General features: G+C 41.4%; 1 protein-coding gene across 1 annotated transcript in view; it reads right to left on the bottom strand.

Moving 5' to 3' along the window:
* Window positions 1-384: 384 nt before the first annotated feature.
* Window positions 385-26,172, bottom strand: part of LOC139478372 (uncharacterized) — a 72,344-nt gene continuing 46,556 nt past the window's right edge. The window contains exons 4-26 of the mRNA XM_071260808.1: window positions 19,724-19,927; window positions 18,208-18,408; window positions 16,509-16,640; window positions 15,807-15,953; window positions 15,481-15,624; window positions 13,120-13,234; window positions 12,892-12,965; window positions 12,242-12,615; window positions 10,766-10,853; window positions 10,565-10,641; window positions 10,012-10,048; window positions 9,637-9,737; window positions 9,160-9,285; window positions 8,858-9,003; window positions 8,396-8,531; window positions 7,413-7,559; window positions 7,226-7,247; window positions 7,061-7,095; window positions 6,679-6,798; window positions 6,347-6,463; window positions 5,218-5,351; window positions 783-915; window positions 385-545 (exon numbers count right to left, since the gene is read on the bottom strand). Of these exons, the coding sequence (XP_071116909.1) occupies window positions 474-545; window positions 783-915; window positions 5,218-5,351; window positions 6,347-6,463; window positions 6,679-6,798; window positions 7,061-7,095; window positions 7,226-7,247; window positions 7,413-7,559; window positions 8,396-8,531; window positions 8,858-9,003; window positions 9,160-9,285; window positions 9,637-9,737; window positions 10,012-10,048; window positions 10,565-10,641; window positions 10,766-10,853; window positions 12,242-12,615; window positions 12,892-12,965; window positions 13,120-13,234; window positions 15,481-15,624; window positions 15,807-15,953; window positions 16,509-16,640; window positions 18,208-18,408; window positions 19,724-19,927 (2,882 nt within the window). The 3' untranslated portion in view covers window positions 385-473. The remainder of the gene's footprint in view (window positions 546-782; window positions 916-5,217; window positions 5,352-6,346; window positions 6,464-6,678; window positions 6,799-7,060; window positions 7,096-7,225; window positions 7,248-7,412; window positions 7,560-8,395; window positions 8,532-8,857; window positions 9,004-9,159; window positions 9,286-9,636; window positions 9,738-10,011; window positions 10,049-10,564; window positions 10,642-10,765; window positions 10,854-12,241; window positions 12,616-12,891; window positions 12,966-13,119; window positions 13,235-15,480; window positions 15,625-15,806; window positions 15,954-16,508; window positions 16,641-18,207; window positions 18,409-19,723; window positions 19,928-26,172) is intronic.

A 26,172-nucleotide genomic window follows, 5' to 3' on the forward strand; every position in this document is an offset into this window, starting at 1 on the left:
CTTCGGCGTGACGAGCGAACGCTTTAACCACTAGGCTACCCGACCGCCCCACACCCTACATGTATACGTGTGTATGGATACCATTATGCCGTGCTGAAGAAAATACTGTGCACATGGTTTTAACATCATTATAATATCCAGTCTTGTAATTAAGTTGAAATACAATTAATGGAAACAAATGTAAGACAAGTTCATAGTTGGTTAAAGTTCAATACAAAATATTTTTTGTGAAACCAGTGTTGAAAGCTTAATAATTCATACAATCTAGAAAATGGTATATGTACAACAAAATGATAATTGAAAAGACGTTAATATTTGATATCCTGTATACTTCTTACTTTTGTCATAAACCTTCAGGACAACATACTTTTGTATTTTCATCACCATGTCCACTTGCATTAGCTGTATTGCAGAAACCTAAGATACATTAATCAGAATGCTATTGCACATTCCTACTGTAAGTTAGCAAGGCTTTACATGTTGGCATAAAGCCCCAGAGATTCCAGTCGTCCTTGAGCGAACTCCAGACACAGGCGGACATCATCCTGGAAGTGAAGCCAACACGTTTGAACTATAGGCTGTCACACATTAGGAAGTGGACAGATTTCTCAACATTAACCGAAAACAGTTGGTGTCGTTTAAGCCACAGACGAATTCATACTTCAAAATGATATGCAATAATCATGAATGTGTTGGAGCTCCATGATTCATCTATCTACAGTCACCTGTACATGCATTCCAGATATCAAGGACAAATGGTTAAAATGTTGTAACTGTCCTACCTGGGAGAATGGAGGTCCACCGAGACTTGACTGTAGACGTCGCATGTTGCTGATGACGTCCACCCTGCCGTCGTCCTGCAGTCTGCTGGCGATATTCACCAGGAGGATCAGGAGCCTAGCCTCGCTCACAGACCTGCGGTAAAGTTTCAGTACTCATTCACAAGCACATACAAAACAGATAGGAGAAGCCGAGACAAGCTCACAGAGCTGCAGTAAAATGGCAATTCTCACTATAATGTACACAAAAGAAAGGGAATTTTTATGGCTGTGTGACAAAACAAATATGGACACAAAACAGGGTATTTACAGAATTGAAATGAGGCATGGTCGTTGATATCAGGACAAATGAAGTGTAATCACTTTGTAGTTTTGGTGCATGCACCTCCCTGTGGATATAGTTGAATGTTAAAGATTCTGATTGGAGCTCAATGTGATTCGCCATTTTGGTGTTTGTGACGTTACACGTTACACAACGACAATTCGTATAGGATGATTTTATAAGTAGTTGAGTACATCAGTCCAGTACCGCTCCTTGCTTCTGATTAGTCGAGAGGATCACGTGACCTCTGTGACGTCACATCCGGTCACGTTACCTGCGCATGCGCGCAGGGCATGCTGGGAGTTGCGCGCGCATCCAAGATGGCGTCGCCTCCGTTTCCGGTGTCGCGCGCCTCCTAGATGGCGTCTCATCCGTTTCCGGTGGCATGCTCACCTCCAAGATGGCGTCGCCTCCGTTTTCCGGTGGCGCGCGCACCTCCAAGAGGGCGTCGCTTCCGTGTCCGGTGGTGCGCACCTTCAAGAGGGCGTCGCCTCCGTTTTCCGGGGGGAGGAGCAGGAGGAGGGGGATGGAAGGGAGGAAAATAAACAACCAGGGAAGCGGTCGTAAAAGGTGAACAAGATCGCCATGGTTGGTGTGGGTGTGGTGGTTCTAAGCATAGATGTGGTGGTGGTGGTGAAGGGAGGAGGGAGGGTGGTGGTGAAGGGAGGGAGGGCGGAAGGCGGGAAGGGAGTCGTGTTCTTTGTTTTGTTTGGTTTTGGTGGGTGTGTGGCGATGGCATGTGGAGATGATAGCTCGCTGAGACGAGCCACTTTGTTGCTAGGTTGACGTCATATCGGCGAAGGATCTTGCAACAACATTCCACAAATCATGTCATCGGGTATGGTGATGTGTTTGTCAACTTTGAGGTGCAAGGTTTCGTTCCACAAGGCGACCGTGTATTGTAGCCCACTATGACAGCCGTTCGTCCAAGTTAAAAGTCGGTGAGTGGCGAATTTAAAGGTGCTAAAGGTGTTGGCTGAATTCTAAAGGTGAATTATGAATTATACCGAGGAGTTGGCTCTCGTGTAGGTTGACATGTGTACTGTCACGCGTGTCTTCATGTACACGTCATGTACTTCGTGTTGCCATGCAAACGCGGTGACACGCGTGACTACAAACACATGTTTATCCTTAGGATGATGACGTTGTCATTCGTTCATTTATGCCAAGGTGCTGGCACTCGTGTAGGTTGACATGCGTACTGTCACGCGTGTCTTCATGTACGCGTACTGTCATTCGTGTCTCCATGCAAGCATGGTGCCACGCGTGACGACAAACACACGTTTATCTATAGGATGATGACGTTGTCACTCGTTCGTTCATTTATACCAAGGTGCTGGCACTCGTGTATGTAGACATGTGTACTGTCACGCGTGTCTCCATGCACACGTGATGTACTTCATGTCTTCAAACACACATGGTGTACTACGTCTCTCCATGTAAACGTGATGTACTTCATGTCTTCATGCAAAACGTAGTGTCATGTGTGTGTCTTCAAACAGACGTTGATCCATATGATTATGATTTTGTCACTCGTTAATTTATACCGAGGAGTTGGCTCTCGTGTAGGTCTACATACGTACTGTCACGTGTGTCTCCATGCAAACGTCATGTACTTCGTGTTACCATGCAAACGTGGTGTCACGCGTGACTACAAACACATGTTTATCCTTAGGATGATGACGTTGCCATTCGTTCATCCATGCCGAGGAGTTGGCACTCGTGTATGTCTACATATCTGTTACCATTTGTGTTTCCATGCAAACGTCATGTACTACGTGTTTCCATGCAAACGCGGTGCCATGCGTGTCTCCATGCAAAACGTTGTGCCACGCGTGACTACAAACACGTTACTAGAAGTATAGATCGATACACATGTGTGACGTTTGCAAACGTGATGTACTTCGTGTCGCGATGCGAAAGTAGTGTCACGCGTGTCTCCAATGCAAACGTGGTGTCGTGCGTGTCTTCAAACAGACGTTACTGATCGATACACATACGTGGTGTTTGATTCCTGTCTCCAGGCAAACGTGATGCCACTCGTGTACACCACCATACATACATACATATTTATTTTATTTTATTTTGAGACGTACCATGGTGGTGTCACGCATAGACGTGTACCTCCAAGAGGACTGGGGGAGGGTGTGGGACTTTGTTTTGGATTGTTGTTTGGGTTGACAAAGCAAAGGATGAAAAGCGTTCTTTTGGGTGAGATGGGTGGCCCTGAAAAGGGCCGTTGGAAACAAACTGGAAACAAGCTGGACAAGGATTGTCTCCTTGATTACATTTCTTTCCTTGATCTCGATACTAGATAATAATACGGACCACCCCAACAGTCGGGTACGTCAATTCCGTGTTGAATAGTTCGTTGTAATGCTGCCATAGCCTCAGACTTGGTCTTAAACCAGTGTGGGCTCTGCGATAGGATCGTCTCCGATTCACCCCGTGGGTAGGCCACTATTGTCCACGAATAGACTTTCCTCCTCCGTTGGCATTGTTGACTGTTGGTCTGACACGTCAGACAGTTGCATCGAGGCGACATGGTTGATCTCTCCTTCAGTGCTCGGACTGTGACGGTGTGCGTGGCTTCGCTCTTGTTTTGTAGGAGAGGCACTGAAACCCTGCTTCCTGATTGGTCGAAAACGCAGCACGCTGATTGGTTCGTTCCGGCGCCTGGTCTCGGATCTTTCTTTTTTTCCAAACCGGAAATACCCTTGTGATGGATGTACAGTCAGTCTGTCTTACAGTGGTGTACATTCAGTCTTACAGGGTTGCATGGTCAATATTACATGGGGTGTACACTCAGCCTTACAGGGGTGTACACTCAGTCTTACAGCGGTGTACACTCAGTCTTACAGGGTTGTACAGCCAATCTTTCAGTGGTGTACATTTAGTCTTACAGGGTTGTACACAGTCAGTCTTACAGAGATGTCCAATCATTCTTAAGGGTTCTACAGTCAGTCTTACAGGGGGTTGTACAGTCAATCTTACAGTGGTGTACACGTAGTCTTACAGGGTTGTACAGTCAATCTTACAGTGGTGTAAACGTAGTCTTACAGGGTTGTACAGTCATTCTTACAGTGGTGTACACTTAGTCTTACAGGATTGTACACTCAGACTTACAGAGTTGTACAGTCAGTCTTACAGGGTTGCATGGTCAATATTACATGGGGTGTACAGTCAGTCTTAAGGGTTGTATAGTCAATCTGACAGAGTTTTACAGTCTGTCTTGCAGAGTTGTACAGTCAATATAAATGAGTTGTACAGTCAGTCTTACTGTGGTGTACAGTAAGTCTTACAGTGATGTACACTCAGCCTTAAAGGGTGTACAGTCAGTCTTACAGGGTTGTACAGTCAATCTTACAGCGGTGTACAGGTAGTCTTACAGGGTTGCACAGTCAATCGTTTCACCTTTTACGACCGCTTCCCTGGGTTTTTTGGGTTTTTTCCCTTCCCTCCTCCTCCTCCTGCTCCTCCCCCCGGAAAACGGAGGCGACGCCCTCTTGAAGGTGCGCACCACCGGACACGGAACCGACGCCCTCTTGGAGGTGCGCGCGCCACCGGAAAACGGAGGCGACGCCATCTTGGAGGCGCACGACATCGGAAACGTAGGCGACGCCATCTTGGAGGTGAGCACGCCACCGGAAACGGATGAGACGCCATCTTGGAGGCGCGCGACACCGGAAACTGAGGCGACGCCATCTTGGATGCGCGCGCAACTCCCAGCATGCCCTGCGCGCATGCGCAGGTAACGTGACTGGATGTGACGTCACAGAGGTCACGTGATCCTCTCGACTAATCAGAAGCCAGGAGCGGTACTGGACTGATGTACTCAACTACTTTTATATAATGGAGAAATATGTTATTACGGTGTGTAACGACTATCAAATCGGATTTATGTCATTCAAATACATATCATGGTTATCAGAACCATATACCATCCTTCAGACACATGGTAGATCACAGATAATATTCACATTTAGAGCTACAGTCAGTTAAGTCAGTTTTTACAAGATGGACAAATAGAACTTAAGATGATCAATAGTCTTATATAGTTACAGTAGGTGGTGTTTTAGGTGGCAAAATGGAAATATGAGAAGAAAATCTTCTTACTCTGAAACCAATGTGCATGAGCCTCGTTGTGGGTCACTCGTCCATGTAAGTAAGCTGTCAATCAACAGAGTGACACTTGGGTCACGTGCACTTCCGGTCAAATGATAGTGTTGTATGGGTGTGGTGACATCATCCTCAAATACAATTGTATATCAAAACAATAGGTAAACAGAAAGCATATTACATAAAATAGTCGGTTAACAATATTTCAGCAATATCACGGCGGCATTCACAAGAAATGGGCTTCACACAGTGTACCATCACATCAGCGTTATTTAAGAAGATGTACTTTTACAGGTTTCAAACCAGTGAGAGTTTTCAGAAGTTAACTTTCGTCCATGCAGACGTTCGATGCTGTGTCGGTCACAGATACTTTGATACGCTCTTTTATCTAAACGTTTCCAACATCATTTCTGTTAGGATACGTTATTAAATCTGTGCAATGCAAAATGTGGCATTTGCTGCAATTCCCTATTAACTGTTCATGTCGATGTGTACAGTGTTTTGATAAATCCATGCCATCCTCATGTTACTAACATAACACGTCAATACCTATATATTACTCTCACACAGTTAGGGCCTAGGATAATGATAATGAATGTCAAAAGCCTTGTGCCTTCATTACGTCCTGCTAATTTATAACTGAGCCTTGCTGCCAATCACAGATTAAACGAGAATAGTCATAACAACGCACCAGGCTGAGATTAGTGAATAGCTCACATATTGTTGGCTCATCGTGGCATGAATATCATGTCCTTAGACATAGATTAACCTTCAAAAGACAAAAACGTGTCTATATAGGCATCATTTGCCATCGACCTGCTAAACCTGACAGGCAACAGTAAAGTTATCACTCTGGAAACAACCACACTATGCTTCTTGTATAAAGTTAATGAAAGCAGATGGTCAGTATGTACATGTCTTGGTGTCTGAGGAATGCTTTACAGTTTGAATATCATAGTTACCAAATGTATGCATGTTTCCTGCTATTGAATGCACATCACATTTGGCACCATTGATGACTGGCTTTGATTTATGTTTTCTTTTCTTTTTACTGTTTTACATTCGTTGTATTGAGATTCATAATAATCATATTTTCATTTCAATGCAGAAAAAGCACCGGCCTTACATTTACTGTAAGATCAATAGTGTTGAGAATAACATCATTCGATATAACTTCAGATGTTTGCATGCTTGCTGTCAGCCTCGATGTGGAGACAGGACTGTCAGTCGACGGGAGGTGGATCTGCAAGGAAATCGGTGTCTACGTTAGTGATTGTTGCATTTTCAGGATGTCCATTTGAAAGTTCACTGAGATATACTGACACGTAACATAAGTCACTGCTGGCGTTTGTGAAGAAGAAAAGTCATTGGAAGCAAGTTAATGTTAGCATGGGATCCACATATGGCTTATATTGCTTTTTTAACATATTTCCCAAACTATTTAAGAAATATACTTACCAGTTGATCTGAAGACCATGTTATCAAGGTGCGAGAGTCGCTAGTATACACCTGATTCCACACTTCCTCTTTGTCTGGGTGTGACGTTACGAGGAAGAATCCCTTCCTTGATGTGTACGACTGCAATACGATGTAATATATTACACGTATTAACTTTGTATGACATCCACTAAACCTTTACAGACAATGTGAAGAGGTACTTTATCAACAATCTTATACTTATGGCAACTTACTTCACATGATGGAAGAAAAAATTATTTATGTTTTAAATGTGAGTGTTGACACATCTGAGCTGCGAATCAGTGGGTGAAAGCTAACTATGTTTTACCATCACTGTAGGGGAATTATGTCGAGCTATTTATATATAAAGTATCACACTTACTGCTACTATGGTAATAGGATCTCCTGTAAGACCTCCTGAAAATAGTAAGTTCACTACAAAGTAGCTGCAAATATGTTGAGCCAAAGTCCTCATGTTTGTAAGAGTAAGTGCAGTTTTAGGATGTGAGGCGTGAAAAAGGAAACAACAGTGTGAGGTAAGACTTACTTTCAGATTCAGTTTCCAAAGCCTGCAATTAAAGTATATAACATTTTCATAAAAAAAATATTGAAAATGATTATTTATCACGTATACAGCTATCACGCTGATAGCTTTGGTACAAATAATTCCAAGTTTATATCATTCATGTCTCTTTAGAACCTTCAAAGGGTTACATACTTTATGGTGTACCTACCTCAAGGTGTTCCTGTACAGATTTGTTACCCATGGTAACTGCAAACACATGACTGAGATCTATCTGTCTGATGACGGCAGAGTCAAGTGATGTGTCCCCCTCTGACACTGCCACAGCCACGGCCTGGTACAGGAACAGGTACTGCTCCTGGTGTGAGACAATGACAACATGATGCCAGGAGACCAGGATATATAGCATATGTGTGACACAGCCACGGCTCGGTACAGGAACAGGTACTGCTCCTGGTCTGAGACAATGACAACATGATGCCAGGAGACCAGGATATATAGCATATGGGTGACACAGCCACGGCCTGGTACAGGAACAGGTACTGCTCCTGGTGTGAGACCATGATGTCAGGAGACCAGGATATATAGCATATATGTGACACAGCCACGTCCTGGTACAGGAACATGTACTGCTCCTGGTGTGAGACCATGACAACATGCTGCCAGGAGAACAGGATATATAGCATATGGGTGACACAGCCACGGCCTGGTACAGGGACAGGTACTGCTCCTGGTGTGAGACAATGACAACATGATGCCAGGAGACCAGGATATATAGCATATGGGTGACACAGCCACGGCCTGGTACAGGGACAGGTACTGCTCCTGGTGTGAGACAAAGACAACATGATGCCAGGAGACCAGGACATATAGCATATATGTGACACAGCCACGGCCTAGTACAAGAACAGGTACTGCTCCTGGTGTGAGACAATGACATCATGATGCCAGGAGACCAGGATATATAGCATATGGGTGACACAGCCACGGCCTGGTACAGGGACAGGTACTGCTCCTGGTGTGAGACAATGACAACATGATGCCAGGAGACCAGGACATATAGCATATATGTGACACAGCCACGGCCTAGTACAAGAACAGGTACTGCTCCTGGTGTGAGACAATGACAACATGATGCCAGGAGACCAGGTTATACAGCATATGCGTGACACGGCGTGTGGGTTGGGTACTCACTTTAGTCTGTATCATGTTCTTCCTCTGGCCTCGCATGTTGGAGACGAAACTGACGACGTCTACAGAGCCCTCTACCGCTGCCTGATCCACGAGACTCTCTATAGCGATGTACGTACCAGTCCGGCCTACACCGGCGCTAGAGAAGAACAACAACTAAAGAACATCTCATGCCATACCTCACTTATACAGCAAAAGAGGAACAACTGTTGTATACAACACAAAATTCCTCATTCATACTGCAAACTTTATATGCACCGATATATCCACATCAATTCTTTGCATATACAACATATGTAATATACTGTCTTTCGGAACACATGTTTCTATGTATCCAACATAAGTTGCACGGTATATATAGGAAAGGTAACAGACACAGTGAATGAACATAGAAACAACATGTTTCATAAACATCAGTTGAGAATCCAGACCCATATGCTGAGATCCAAACCATTTAACTCTCACCTGCAGTGAACTATGATAGGCTGTGTTTGACGTCTTGTAGTGACCTGGACCCTCGACATAAACTCCAGCAAGGCGGAAGTGTCGGGTACACCATGGTCCGGCCAACTTGTGAAGTGAAAGTGGTGAACATGGCGTATCTTGCCTTCCTGAAGAATTAAATGCATTTTATAGTAATGTTGAATGAACTGGTGTAAATTATCAATGAGATTCCAGAAACCTTTTATCAAAAACATCTACAAATATGTTTATCTTCGAAAAGTACCATTTTCGTAAAGACTTTTAATTATTGGGAGAAAACATACCTTTTCATTGTAAACAGACAATTCTGTGACTGTGTAGTTTGCTAGTCGTGTTTCCGTCTCCTTGGTAACTGAGATGTCACCGTAAGTGAGAGTTCCTTGCTCTGGCCAGTACTGGAGGCACTTCATCTATAAAAGTTGCAAGACTCAAACATGTCAAGTAGGATTAATATCTTTGTTCAAGTGAAACAGAATTATAAATAAAAGCAACATGAAATACTACAAGTTGAATCTTATCTTAAACAACACTGGTACAGCCTTTACAAAAGGAACCCTCTGTATATAGACTATTGTCATTGTGTGTGTAAGATCGGATTTCTTTATTTGGTATCACTGACAGATACTGATTTGAGTCTCTCGAGTTCATCTGAACCTGGAACCATTTCATCGGTATTTTCTTTCAAAATTATTATCCAGTCATTGCTGATCATTTACATTTGGAAACGTGTTGAAGATGCTTTATAAAGGTGAAATCATTACCTTCCCTGTCTCTACAAGTTCCGTCACCATGACAACCATGGTACATTCCTCCTGGTAGATCATCCTCCAGAAATCCTCCACTACTTCCGGTCTGTAGGGGCCTTATAAGAATATGAATATGACATTATGTTCATCGAGAGGTATCCAGAATTAGAAATATCATGTAAAAAATGTAATCACAATAAGTGGTTCTAGTTCATCAAATAATCCTTGTGCTGGAGTTTTATATTTCAAAGTTATACACACTCACGATCAAATAAAAGGATACAAATAACTGTCCACACATATACCACTGTTGGTTCTCGTAAGTTCATGCCCTGTGCATGTGGACTATTTCGTTCATGCTGTCATTTTTTTTTCCTATGTGAGACTTACCTTGTGCCGCTATGTAACGCTTTTCTGCTTTATATCCCTGGAGAGAAGTTCCAAATATCATTAGCAACATACAAACCATTGTATCAATGATGTAATATAAACGTCAATACTAGAACAAATAGCACATAAAACTGCCTTTACGTCAATTAGAGCCACACAACACAAGGAAGCTGTTTCATACAGTGATTGGTTGTTAGTTAACTGTTTGTTGTTTAACGACCCACCCGGCAGTTCTCCTGCTGTATAACTGCTATCTGTAGATCATCGAGTCCAGATAATCTAGTGATTGATATAATGAGCATCAATAGACGAAATTAAGTAACCGAGTGTGACCACACGATCTATTTCGTCGCTTTTTACGACAAGCATATGTCTCAAGGGGTCAACTACAAGGCTGTCCCCATAAACTCAGTTTGTGTCAAGGATTACGCACATGCTTCCAATTTTTAAAACTGAACGTTTCACAAGTACATGTTATCTGTCGTAGCAAGAGTAAATGCAGTAATGGTCAGATTGCATTCCGTGTTTGATTGACAGCTGTTGCTCAACTCACATTGACGTAGCTGGCGTTGATGTAGTCGTTGTCTCTGTCGTCACTGACGTCGCACAGCACCACGCGGTTGTAGTTATCTGGCAACAAATTGCAGTAACGAATACCTGGTCGATTTAGACTTGACATCAGATGATGAAACGCAGCTGACTAAAATGGACCTTAGAGTATACATCATCACTCACATCTACATGGTGTACTCACATGGGTAGTAGCCTCTGAACCTGTTCTTTCCTTTGTTTCTGGGTTGTTGAGATTCGTCATAGGAGTGGAGGAAACCACCAGGAAGTCGCTGAAAATAGCAAACAAAGAAAACGTGTCACATACACACAAGGCTAACTATAGAGCAAATCACTAATTCTTCATAATTATCGTCGATAGCCAAGTTACATGCTCCGTTATCCAAACTTCGATCTGGAGGTCAGATCCAAACTCTAAGTGTAAGTGCCTGGTGTGTGCTTGGATGTGAGTGTCGGTTGATTCGCTGATCAGTCAACCATGAAAAATTTAGGAGTAACAGGATCTACATGTACTTGGTGCATGCTGAATCATGTCTATCTAGATCTTGTTGACAGACGCAATCGAACTTTAGAAAACAAGGATGAGCTGATTTTTTACAATAACGATCGGTTGTACGTGAGTAGAATTATATATTATTTGCATTTTTTGTAAAGCTGTAAAAGAACATATGTATGCTCGTTTTGTTTTGTAAATATTCACAGTATCTCGCTTGGCAATGCAAACCAGTGTTTTGCTTTACAAGATGTGTGAATATAGAGTGAACTGTGTTAGTCTTAGTTAATAGTTTAGCGTGTTGGTATCATTTGTAAACTAAAGGACCTGTTTGCAGTACAACTGGCTCGATTTCATGATGAAAAGCTAGTCATTTTCCAGGTTTGTCATATCATTGTTTCTACCATTTGTATAGTACTGCAAGTGGTAGATGATCGCGAGGAAAACATAGGGTTTTATGCGTCCCGCGTCAGAAACGCATGAAACCCCGTGGATGTTATACTGCTACAGTGAATTTATCTAACCGACATGTGTTAATCTGCTATAGTGAAAGAATTAAAACAACATGAACATTGATAGAAAAGACTTGTTCGATTGCGCTGAGGCTAACTTGTGCTCTACTTCTAAGCAGGGTATAAGGGATTTGTCCTCCCGCTGAGAAATCAACGTGCAGGCTGTTTTCTTCGTGGCGGATTTAACTGTCCCTCTCAGAAATGTATTTCCCTTGCAGGCGGGATACATAGTATTTTATCAAGATGACGTGGACCAATAAGATCTCTTCATTCTGACATGGAGGTATAATAGAAGTATTATAGCAGAACCTCTGTAAAACGGGATACTTGCTGAATGAGTGCAGCGGTGTGGGTCACTATGGTGGGAGGATTAGTGTCAAGGGGCGACAGACTGTTTCACATGTATCGAGCGACAGGTCACAAGGGACTGAACACGAGCTGCTGAACTCCCTTTAACCCTTGGCACACGATCAGAATAGCCATGTGCATGAGTATGTACATGCATGACCTGATAGTAGAGTCACAAAGGTATATCCTACATGTATGCAACAGTGCATGGTTGGATGCTGTTGTAGATTGGGTGATTGTTGTAGTCTACATAATCTCTTTGTTGTTGAATGTGCAGTTTTCTTTGCGTACGGCACTTAGAGTTTACCCTGAATTCCTCTTCTGCCCTTGCTGGTGTCATTTCTTCCACTCTTGTCTGGAACTCTGCGACGGGAATCACGTGACCAAGTCCAGCATCGTCCAAGTTGTAGTAGTTTCTGTCTGGTGTGTCCTCAACCTGTACAGGCTGGGCAGAGACGTCATAGTCTTCCTCCTCTTTTACTCTCTCGACATCATGATGATCTATTCCATTCTTACCTGTATCCTTGATCACCATCGTATACACATCGTCCACAACAAAATCGGCTTGTGGTTTATTCTGGCTACGAACAGTTATGTGTTTAGCTGATGTATTCTTTGAAGACAACGCTGGTTTCTCGTCTTCATCAAATCCGACATTCATGTACATCCCGATGTCTTCCACTGAAGGAAACAATAAACAACATTACTGTATAAGAGAATAACGAAATGTCAAGTTAGTCCTTATCATGTATGGCAGAAGGCAAGAAGTGTACAGCTTGGTCATACGGAATCATGGTTGAATCTACTTAACCCCACAGGAAGCAAATATATTTCATTGTCCAGGTCTATCACGCATCATATTAAATTCTGTTGAAGTTGCATACTTCTGTTCTGCCTCTTTGCATGGCATCAGATACATTTTGCTATAAAGGGAGCAAAGCAGCGAGATAAAAGTACCTTGTGTGGGTTTCGACTTGTCAGCAATAATTGGCTGGTGTGTTAGGCGTCCTTTACGTTTCCCACGTCTTCTTCTAAACAGAAGGACACACAGTGGAAGACATAATGAATAGAACCTGGACCTATTGTAATAAATGTATACGCATGTATGATCCTCCAAGACATTACTGGGGTTTGACACTAGTATCATGAGGTGTCAAGAGCTGACCAGTTCTGCATAAAACTGACCTGATCAGGATGACTGCAAGGGCAACAACCAGGATCACCACAATGCTGACAACAGCTCCTACTACAGCGGGATAGGACAAGGAAGTGGCGTCAAACTGCTGACTAGGGCCTTGTTCTAAATGTAGAATGGAAGATGAATACAGTTGATGTATACATACATGACTGCAAGGGCAACAACCAGGATCACCACAATGCTGACAACAGCTCCTACTACAGTGGGATAGGGCAAGGAAGTGGCGTCAAACTGCTGACTAGGGCCTTGTTCTAAATGTAGAATGGAAGATGAATACAGTTGATGTATACATACATGTGAGCTTCATTGATCACATAAACATCTGTTCATTTACACAGGCCTGTTGGTGTATACATTAAATTTATCTGTGTCATTGTATTAGCACCATGCCATACTGTTAACAAGTCTATCATTAACTGAAAGATGTTATCACTCTTGTACATATTACTTTGATACAGTCACATGGCCAAATCCCCGAGTTATCTGCTTCACAGTCGAAACCATATAACCATGAACTCTTCTTATACATGATGCTGCCTGCACATTGTCTACACTGGCTGTGACAGTCAAACCTATACTCATATACACACGGTGATACTCTAGGGTTAGGCAGTCGTGACATTCCGAATAACGTGCAGATTGCTTTATTTCGTTTGCATAATTATTGCTTGACATAAGTACATCTGCTGGTATGAGTTTGTATAAACAGTTAGACGTGTCCTACATCAGTAAACCCCTAACCAGATGTTGTAAATCTGAAGTCTGACAGGAAGTGAATGTAGCATCCTGTGTTCCATACGCTGCGTCCGTTTATATTGGCCCTACATGGACAAGATGCTGAGTCAGTAATGTCGCACACACAGTCACAAACCCTGGACTTCTCTCCCGGGTGATATGAAACCATCTTCTGTACAGTCAGGTTATGTCTCCCCTTTCTCCTATCCATTGTTACCTGCCTACTGTCTGACACCATACCTTAGTGATATCTTAGTATTACTTGTACAGTCATTTCCTGTCCACCCTGCTTCACACCCACTGTCACAGGTCCCTGTTTGTTTACAGGAAGAGTTTCCCATACAGTGTCTGGAGCTGCGGTTTTTGTTGCACTTGGTCCCATAACGTTCGAAATCACATTCTGGAATAAGATCTTCCCATGAAGCATATTACTTCCCCCCTCCTTCAAGAGACACACGCATAGTTTATATTCATTAAAACCCCTATTATCACATTCATAATTTAATCAAATAACTTACATTCTGCGATCTTTTAAAGTTTCTTTTAAGAACTCATTTTCTAATTATTTGAGTGAATGTTAATGTTTTGTTCATTTGAACATACATTATCTTTTAATCTTTATCTATCCATGCCCCAAAAGGATTTACTACGTTTATGATTTGTAGCCGCATAGTAAAGTTTGAAAATTGTGATGGATATTATTTTTAGGCCCTAACTATTCCCTCAAACACGTCAAACACACCAATAAAAATCATTTGGGGGATGTTCTTCCTCCCACGACAAATTAAGTTATTGTCATTTGGACACATGAAGACATAAGAACATTTCCTTTTCATATTGAATTGTCTCCTCCATAAATTAATCACAGACAGCAATATTTTACCACCATTTTCAATTACTCTTCAAGCTGACGAAAAGCAGTTTACAAAGAGAAGCTTGTCACCTGCCATACCAATGTCTCATTTAAAGACTCATGTCTCACATGACCTGTTACAGCCACAGCTGCAGACCTGTGACTTTACAAGTCATTTCTCAGGTCTTAAACGAAGCTACCCAAGTAACAGACAAAAGAGGTCAAAACAAACTTTATTCCAATTCCTAGGAATGGTCCAAGATGCAAATGTTTGCAAGAATACGCTTGATATGATATAATGTTCCACCTCTGTGTAATACGCATAGCGTCTTTGCAGGCACCTCTGTTACTTGCATATGGCATGCTGGCATTACCGATTCCTAAAGCTATACTGTCAGTGTTTACTGAATTGTTCCCGCCCTGTTCCACAATATCTGTTACATCCCTGTCTTACTGACGCCCCTACCTAATGAACTAATATTGATAAATGTGTGGGAAGACAGTGCCCATGTTCCCTTGCATCGGCTAGAGCATGTCATGAACATTGTCACCCCACGTTAGTGACGCCCATGAGTGTGACATAGTGTTACTACCTGTACAGTCAGCTTGTGTCCATCCAGTCTCACATCCACCGTCACAGTTCCCTGTTGAGTTACAGGAAGAATTCCCTTCACAGTGTCTGGAGGAGCATGCGAGACAATTTGATCCATAATGTTTGTCATCACATTCTGGAATAATACGATTCATTTCATTGCCTCACCTTTTTTGCAGTCAGCACCCATCCAGCCATCTCCACACCCAAAATCGCATGACCCTGTCACGTGATTACATGATGAGTTCCCCGCACAGTGTCTGTCAGAGCAAAGACTGGTGCAATTTGCACCATATGTTCCATTGGTACATTCTGTAACAAAGACCTAAAGAGGTTATCGGGCCTTTCACAGGGAATATAAACTGATTTTCTTCATGGGAACATTTTTCTGTAGTAGGCTTCCTTCCATCGTGTAACTTATCTATCTCACTCTGACTCACGTGACTTGGTAAGTAATGTGTCCTTTCTACCAATATACGTTCAGGATTCTTTACCTTGTGTGCAGTCCTCATCTCTCCAACCAGGAAGACATCCTGTGTCACATGCTCCAGTGTGATGATCACATGATGTATTTGTAGCTTCACACTTCCGCTCTGTACATGATTTATTGCAGTTTGTACCATAACTGGTTTTGTTGCAAGCTGTAAAATATAGACAGGAGCTGAAGATTGTATGTTGCATATCAATGAGTGTTGATGCGTAAAACGTGGTGGGAATTCGTAAAAACGTTCATAAAAGTGTATAAAACATGTTATTATGTAATTAGGTTAAGTGAGGTGAGGTGAGGTGAGGTGAAATTGGGTTTAAAGTCGCGTTCAAGATTATTGCACTTATATAGCGACGTGCATGCACGTGTGTGTGTGGCTGCTTGTACTAGTCCGGACTAATGCCGATTTATAGTGCTAGCACACTGAGATACCATGACGCAGTTTAACATGAATACCCCACTCAGACACAGTATACTGACTACGAGCCGACCAGTCCTTGTTTTAGCCCCTTAATGCCGAGCGCCAGACAGGGTAACAACAAGTACCATCTTTTAACGTCTTTTGGTATGACGCGGCCGGGTATCGAACCCCGGACCTTCCGCTCTCCGGGCGGACGCTCTACCACTAGACCACGGAGGCGGTCAAGTAGGTTAAGTACCAAAGACCATTGACTTTGTCACACCAAACCTGACAGTAAGCCCTTCTCACCTGTATCACATCTCTGTCCCCGCCACCCAGGTCTACAGTCTCCAGCACAGAATCCAGTCAAACGATCACAGGTTGAATCCAGACAGTGACAGAACTTGGTACAGTTTACCCCGTAGATTCCTGGACTGCAGACTGTTGCATTGTCAAAACAAGAATAAAGCATTTTACCGTACTGAGCGAGGAAGAGGACGCCGAGGGGAGGTGAAATGGGATTTACTGTCACCTTCAAGATTTGTTTCACTTTTATGTACTTGTGTTTTTGGCTGATTGTACTTGTCAGGGTGAATGCCGTATTTATTATAGTAGCCGACCGAGATATCATGCTGCAGTGTAACATGGCTACTCTACTCGGACACATTATACGGACTCCCAGCCAATCAGTCCTTGCTTTATCTCCTTAATGCCGGGCCAGCCGCAGGCAGGGTAACAACGAGTACAGTGTCTTGGCGTCTGTTGATATTATGCAGCCAGAAGAAAGAAACACCGACCTATCGCTCCCTGTCCAGATGCTCCATCCACTGCACCATGGAGGCGGTAGGGAGAGGAAGGGACACAGGTGGGAAGAGTTAGGAAATGACACACGACCTATAGAAATGGTGTCTTCTTGTCCTGCATTCATTTATGCAGACTCATTTATGTATACCTATTTATATTTTTGCTCCAGAATATCTTTGTTTCCTTTCTGTAACGTCATATCGGTTGTTAAATTTATGGTTGAACCATAATTTGATCCGCTACTGGGATATTGCCAATATATATCTTAGACACCTCCTGTACATCCTTATACAGCCGCATATCCTTTTCCGTTTTTCTTTCTCGAATCAGTTTCAACACAAGATAACTGTGTATCATCAAAGTTAGTATTTACAATAATGAATTAAGCAGAATGTAATCATCGAAGTTATCACAGGATCAGTTTAAGTCTAGCACAGTTTCAAAATAGCATTACATATGCCGAAGATTCCCCACATGGATACAATGTGTGAAGCCCATTTCTGGTGTGCCCTCCGTGATATTGCTGGAAAATTGCTAACCATACTCACTCACTCAACACTAACAAACACAACAGGCTGAACTTTGCCCTTTAATGCAATGTCAGTTGTGAGGCGTTTTGTATGGATAACAGAGTGTGCTTCACAGGACAGGGAAAATTTGAAAAAAAAAATTCACTTTAATGATGAATCTCCATTTGTATCTCTCTCTTTTATAGATAATGTTTAAATCTTATACTAAAGGGCACACTGCAGGGTTAAGTACATCCACCTTTGATGTTTTTCACCATTGCAGAACCAGAAACAGATTGTAAGTTCCATAAAGAATCAACAACTGTCAATGTAGAATCCAAATAAGTCTGAGGAGAATGAAATTAAGCTATTTTAGCGAATGCTAATTTTGATCATGTGTGGACTACATCGCAGTTTGATGTTCCACGTGATCAATTTGGCTGAATATATCTGAAATTAGTGCATTTACACACAAGAGTGAGTGAGTGAGTGAGTGAGTGAGTGAGAATGGTTTTAACAATATTCCAGCAATATCGTGCCGGGTACACCAAAAATAGGCTTCACGCATTGTAACTATATCGGGAATCGAACACGGGTCTTCGGTGTGACGAGCGAACATTTTAACCAGTTGGCTTCACGGCCGCCCTTTTGACACAAGAATAGACATGTCCTTCTTAATGTAACCATCGTTTTACCATAGATTTCCACCTCACAAATGTTGAGTGCATCATTGTGTCCAGATCCTGGCCCCGGGTTCCTGATGGTGACGTTTCTGCCGGTACCGTTACAGGTTACGTCAGTTGGGTTGGGGGTGGTGTATGGACTAGGGAGGGTAGAGCAGATAGCTGACGTGTCGTTGTCCAGGTAGATGTTAGAGTTGGCGTTTCTCCTGTAGTCTAGTATAAAACAAACAAGGAATGTATCAATAATATATCAGGCTATTACATTGTGTTTATAAAGTTGCTGACAGCCAATACATGAGATCACAACATTATGTTCATGTAACATTTCGTATGTGATAAAAACGTAACTAATAACAAACACAATTCATTCCGAAGGAACGTGTTAGAGCAGGTGGGATTTAGAATAATTACATAAATACTCCTGATCACTCACAAAATATACGCTTTAAAACAGCATATTAATGTTAATTAATTGTATGCATGATCATGAAATGCACGATATCTTGCGTAAATTTGTGATTCTTAAATTAAAAACAGGTATATTCAGTTTATCCTAATTCATCTCAACCTTGAAATTGCTTCAGAGGTAGTACTCATTTACGAGTGAAGTCGAAGTGTATATACAGTGACCCAGTTTATCAATAATGTATTAGACTTCAGTGAAAAACAGCATTCAAACAAAAATATGTCATTGTTAAGATATTGGTTGTGTTATTTAGTCAAATGAAATGACATGAAGGGCTACATGTTCTTATATTTTGTCACTGTTTCTGACCTACCCAGGAATGTGATCGATAAATTCGCGATATCTGTCACTGGCCACACACCTACTAAAAGTAAAGAATCATTCTACGAGGACTATGTCCTTCAAATAATTCCAGAAACATACATTGGTCCAATCTTTCGTGTCACCACTGCAGTCAAGCACAATATTTCTGGCAAGTTCAAAGTTGTCTCATATGCACTCTACATGTGCCACATAATGCTACTCTTTGGTAGTTTAAATTATTTCATTTCCATCTCAATAATGTGAGTGAGCAATGACTTTGACCATGCGCCTTGATTTGATGTCGAGGAAAGATCACGCAATGATATTACACTATGATAAAATAAATTTTATTTGTATTCATCGATAATTGCTATAGTTTGGTCACAAGTGTGAAAGTAAATTATGTCCTGTATTCTTTTATTTCTGGATAGATAGAACATTACCAGCCTACTGCTCATATGTGGGTGTCTCTTTGTCTTTTGTTGACTACCTAATTGTGTTACATTTAGACAGTATATGCGGAAAAGATCATTAATTGATGTGAAGTGTTTATATATGTTGATAAATATGTTACTATTTCCGTTTACTATTAATGTAACATAATTATCAATATATCATTTCTTTGTGTACATTGTGATTTTGAATACATTGTGATAAAAAAATAGACGTCTAAGGAGAGTACAATACAATCTACACATAACTATTCTGACAATCAGAATAGCACCACTCTCTCACAGATCATGATGCCTGGATACCTACAACCATGTCTGCTGTAGATTCTGATGTCATACAGTTGGTAGTCCCGGCCCAGATCCACTGTCCAGTCTGACGGAGATCCAGCAGCGTGGAAACAGGTTCTTTTCTCACCGTTTATGTCACTGTCTCCGTCCACAGCCTTTGATGGGTACCAGCTGCTATGATGACCAGATGTTGTTGATGCTGACTTGTTCCGTGCAATGTTTTCTGTTTAGTACAACAATCATGTCACATACAAACTTTCATACAGATCGCAGTACATGCAGTTACTGAGGATGACCCTGCATTAGGCGAGTCAAGTTGTTGTGAAAATAACTTGTTACTTATTACATTTATTGTTTATCAATCTTGTACATGTATGTTACTTGTATATCAGTCTTGCTTGACAACGGTATGAAATGGGAATCTATAACGACACGTCGTTTTTACGGTAATTTAAGAAGTTGTTATCCATAAATAGTGTCTACTTTGACATGTATATCAAGTTAACGTGGGTTTACATGCATGATGAAAGTCAAAAGCTCTACTGTTGATAAGGTAAATTAATGAAAACTAAAACCCAACGCACTCACTCTTTTGTATTACAAGTGTATTATATATGGATTGTTATATAAATATAACCCTATTAAAATTAGTTGTTCCAAGAGGTGTTTTCCACACAGCACTGAACAGAATATTGAACCCGTCAATATAGAATGTAAAACGTGTGTGGAACTGACGTTTCTGGCAGAGGCCCCCTGCCTTCCTCCATACAGTGTCACAGTCACCAGAACAAGCACCTGTTGTCTCGTTACATGACGTCCCACAGTTGCAGGAGTAGCTGCAGGAGTCTCCAAAATGTCCAGGTTGGCAGGTACCTGTGAAGAGATACAGGAAGGTGGGATGAAACATTGACATGATGGTCTGCAGTCTGCAAACAGCCTGGTGAGCTGGAGAGGGGTGAGATTCAACAGTTGCAATTTGCCCAGTGGTAGATACGGTGAGAGAAAGCTTCTATTTAAAAACACATAAGTACTATGAACTACTGATGATACATATCCCGAGAGTTATGTAATAGTTGATTATTGTCTGACTGACTGTTGTTTATATGTCTACCCGACCATTCCAACTAATTTGTAAACTGAGAGTTATCCGAGTAACTAATTATCAAAGGCATACCATGCTGTGCTGACTGGTGCTCCGTTTGGCCTAGATCTGGACACTGTTATCAATAGTGTATGTTTCTCAGACAGTTTCTCTATGTTATATCATTAACGGTTAAAATGATGAACACTATTTTCAAAATAGAAGTTGAGTTAGCAGGCAAACAAAGTGAATTGTAAGGGACTTGAATAGAAATTACTGGAAATGACAAATAGTCCGAGGTTAGTCCTCCTCTATCAAATTATGTATACATTCTACGGAACTGCTGTGAATCACGTGCGAAGAAAAAATTACCAATGCACACACATTATTATAGAACATGCATTAAAAATCAAACTCATTATTTTTCATTCACTTTGGCGACAATATTGCACGGTCAACAAGCCAACTGAAGATTGGTATTTTTACGGTATTCAAGAATCTAATCTGATTACCTATATGGTTCATTTCACACCTGGTATTATGTTAACTGATGTTGCTTTACTGTCCAAACCATATTACACTGCAGTATGATATAATCACCCCCAGTCAAGTTAATGATAAATTGCATGATCGTGACGTTTCGCCATGCTTCCTACTCTGAATATTACTTGACTGTATTGATTTTTCCATCACAAGGGATAATTATTTCAAGGTTTCATCCATAAAGGATCTTTTTAATGTAAGTTCTCATTTAATTCTTGGATTTTTAAAAGAAATTGAGTTAATAGATAAATTTTGATTATATGTATTGTAAAAAGTATGTGATTTTAATTTGGTAGAATGATTTGATAACTGTGATTGTTTGTGGCTGCACCTTCAAAGGGGGTTGAAGTATCGTAAAATGTATTGTCCCCCTGAGAGGGTGAGTGAGTCCCACTTCCTTCAAAGTATGTTTCATTTTCCTGGATTTTAATCGTAGAATGCTTATTGTTTTTAAATACTTTGGCTTCAAATGTCTAACAATCACCAGTGGCCAGAGGGATGGTGTAAATCCTGCTGGGGTACCATGCAGGAAGCAGATGTACCGTAAGTCCCCGTGGTACCTAGTATGGTGACCCAACTTTGGTTGCTGGTGATCTCTAGCCCATTTTTATGATGTATTGTTCCGAATAGTCACATTTGTATGGTAACATGCTAGTTTTAAATCTATATCTGTGATAGTCTAGTGCTTTTACTGTCCTTTGTTGACATTTTTTATGTCTATATGAATGTATTATTACTGTATAACTTGACTTAGTCACTATATGGCTGAAATATTGCCGATGTGACTTTAAATCTTAACTCACTCACTCACTCACTCACTCACTCACTCACTCTGAATATTACAGTTGACAGTTGATAGTTGGGCGGTTGATTCCACCAACTCCGATGCTATGCTGTGTTGTATACTTGCCCAGCTGTTCTCATGAGGTTATATATGTGTACGTGTAGCGTGTGTGCGCTGCTGCATTCGTGAATAGGTGGAATAAAACTTCAGCATGTCATATACATTTAGGCAGACTCATATAAAACGAAGTTTATTAATTTAACCTTACCTAAATATCTGTCATCAGTTATATTTACAAAGATGTTTTAAAACAGAGGAAAAGACACATACAAACTTCATCCTTCAAAAAGCCTTGAAATGGACAGTGGGCGTGGTTTGTGCATTAAAACATATTATTCCAACAGAGATGAGAAAGTCATCAACCTGGATCAGCGCACGGTGTGTTCAATGAAGGAGATACTGATCTTCGTTTACTGGGTAAACAGATTGACCAATGTTCAGTTATATATCAAATTAACATAAGGATCTCGAGCTAGCCTAGATGGCCGCCCATGGCTTCGAGAAAATGTCCGAACTCACTGTCCCTGAATGAGTAAAATTAAATAAGGGAAGTCCAAAGCGATAAGTAATGGAAGAGTGAGTGAGTGAGTGAGTGAGTGAGTATGGTTTTACGCCGCTTAATATTCCAGCAATATCACGGTAGGGGACACCAGAAATGGGCTTCACACATTGTTCCCATGTCAGTAATGGAAGAAAGTTGTCAAAACACTGTCTTCCTGGTCAGGAATCTCGGTATGTGATGATACTTATTCCTTTATTATACGTTTGGATCTATATGTTGATATTGGCTCGAAGTTTATAATTAAACAATCCCTATCCCATCCCATATGATGAGATATTACATGATACATGTTGTTTCCGAGTATCAACACTGTTTATCTATATATTTAAATGGTGGCCCGTGGATGTCGACATTTTCGATTCAAACAGCTTGGTTATTAATAGACATATTTCTCCTCTCCAAAAACAACGTGTTAAGTTTTCAATATCCAGCTGTCGCTTATTTGCCCTAGGCCTGTCACATATCCTCAGATACATCATATCCTTGTCTGACGAGACGTAGGGCCGTCAGACTTCAGGAGATACGAGTTCTATGCATGTATGTATGGCGACACGGTGTTGCTCAATCTCGGGGTACAATGTAAAACAGTAAGGTTGCGTATCAACAGCTTATCATTCTATGAACAGCTAATACTTCCTACAGAATCCTCAAACGTCATGCATGTGACTCATTGACTCGCTGCGAGGTTAACATCACAACAGTGGTAGCAGGATATCTTCCGTCCAGGTCACGTGCGGTCAGCCATGGCGACGTATCGGTTAGGAAATATTATTTACATTCACTCGTAACATAAAACTACTATTGTCAATTTATACATTATATACAGCGTATCGTTTCACTACGGGCGACAAAGCTATGCACGTTTTTTCCTTTATACCAAATACCACACAATTACCTTTGACAGACCAGGATATGGAGCACTACGTTACATGTCAGTAGTAAACAGCACGAGTCTCGAGTACCAATTGCACAATTCTTCCAGCGCTTGAGGATTTTGCTAATTTCGTGGCATCATCGCATCACAACAGAGTAATCGTGTGTGCAGCAACACTTAATAATATTGTCCTGTATACTATGATTATACAAAAATAATAAAAACTTCATCTTAGCACAGTCCATTGTACAATTCCGACTGTGTCATAAGCATGTGTTTATGAATCACAACTCAAGTAGTGATGACACCGGTTGTTCACGCACACATGAGCTTATCCTGCCCACCGGTGTCACCCGATAAAAACATATGCAAACCATGCTGCACTGATTACACAGCCAAGGGCTACACTTAAGAAGGTAGGTAGTGTACATAGAAAGATACTTGAAAAGGACAAATCCTATAAAGTTGCTGGTTAGTATGTCATAAGTTCATTCTGTCTTTTACTTCCAGGTGAAATTAACTACGCCGGGCATATTACCTTATGTGCTGCAAATATCTCTGAGGAAGAGCAGAGACACGAGGAACGAGCCTTCGCACAACGCGTGCTACTTCGTTACAGATCTCCATAGTGAGAAAAGCCTAAGTTTTGTTTGAAGTGTGTTTCATGCGGGATGATATACCAACTTATGCTTAATACACGGCATTTCATTATGTACCTACATATAGGTACAAAGTAAATCATAGATCCTGCGATATATTTATCATTATCTAGCCCCTGTAGATATATACTTGTGTTGAGTGGATATCATGCTACATCATATGCCATTGCGTCCGTCTTGTGGTACATGTAGATTGTGTGAAACCAAAGCCCTCATGTAGATACAGACGTACATATGTATCAAGTTACATAATATACTTCAAAGAAAACTGTTCATCACAGCACTTCCCACCTTCTTTCAGCTCTTCTGCTGTGTGTGTTATTGTTGGCAGCCTGGGGCCGTACAAGCAGCCACGCTTACCACAGGCGGATACAGCTTTTTTTTAAAGGGGGGAGGGGAGGGGGGGGGGTGTGCACAATTAAGATCTATTTATTGTCTTTGGTGGTAATTTATACAGAAATAAAGATTTTTTTTCGAAAAAGCGGAAAGCGTGACTGGATATTGGGGTAAAGATGATTGGACCTCGGGTATGGATGACTGGACTCCGGCATTGTGATGACAGGATCCTCAGCATGAGGTAAATTTAACGATCGCAGTCAAGTAGGCTATAGATGGTTAACCGCTGAAGACTATGAATACCTGCTTGTCGTAAGAGGCGACTAACGGGATGAGGTTGTCAGACTCGCTGACTTGGTTGATGTATGTCATCGTACCCAAATTGCGTTGATCGATGCTCATGATGTCCAGTCTCAATTATTTAAAGGCTGCTGTCATATAGTTTGAATATTTCTGACTGTTATTTTTTTCAACTAACGACAATATATTCAATAAATTCTCTCTTGTTGCTATGTTGCAATCAAACTTATAAAATCCAGCGACTTGATTCCTTTGTTCTCTGACTCGCGATATTTTACTTAATACATATTACTTATGCATAATTTCTGTTTACTACTCTTTGATCACTTTCTGTAACCAGGCATGTTACATTCAGATCATTAACGAGTGAGAAAAGCTTTTCGACTGAAAGTGTGATAGCTTTTAAACGTAAGTGCTTTTGTTCAAATTGTCTAGTTTTATTAATTGTCATTGCCATATATGTGAAATGATATATGAACAGATACACATTACCATCTACATTGTTGAAAGAAGTCGCTACGTGCTCGCTTGTGAATCCTATTCTGTCTCATATTTGACAGGTTGGAAATTGTAAAGGCAGATTTAAGTCAAACCAGTTCGCTCTGGATTTGCAGATGTCAGTTAACAAAATATGCTCGTTTTATCTTTTTCAGCTCATGCTAGTGTTGAAGGAGTCTGCTTTTAGTTTCTGAAGTTGATTTGACTGGATGTTCCACTTACAAAGGATTGTCCCGAAACTTCACGAGCCTTCAAATCCTGGCGTCCTTTTGGGATATAGAGGAGGAACCTGCTTCCGTCGGACCAATGGATTTTGTGCCAGTTTCTCAGACTTTTGCTGAACAGCATGCCAAAAAGGAACCCCTGTTGCTAAGGGGGTTTAATGACTGGACGCCATTCCTGCTGCTCCTGCTGCTCTCAAGTGGTTCTGTTATGTTCTTGTGGACACACGGGACAGGAAGCATTGTTCTGTCTCCGCGATGTGACCTCACATGAGGCCGTTATGACCCTGGCAGCTCTGTCACAGCACTGGTTAGACAATGTCTTCACACCAATTGCCTGATGACTGTGTAGCGGTAGTCTAGGTGACGCCCGATGGACGTCAATTGAATGACAACCCTATGGAATGTATTCCGATCATTTCTCGTCTCTGCATCTGTGATATCCTACTTCGTGTCATGTTCAGAGGGAATTATTAAACATAGCAAGTCAGCGGGATCAAATACCAAATTTTGATGCCTGTACATATTGTATTTCCGGGAGTGGCATCCT

Source organism: Haliotis cracherodii, unplaced genomic scaffold, assembly GCF_022045235.1.
Source record: "Haliotis cracherodii isolate W230 unplaced genomic scaffold, xgHalCrac1.p SCAF_4, whole genome shotgun sequence".
Taxonomy (NCBI): domain Eukaryota; kingdom Metazoa; phylum Mollusca; class Gastropoda; order Lepetellida; family Haliotidae; genus Haliotis; species Haliotis cracherodii.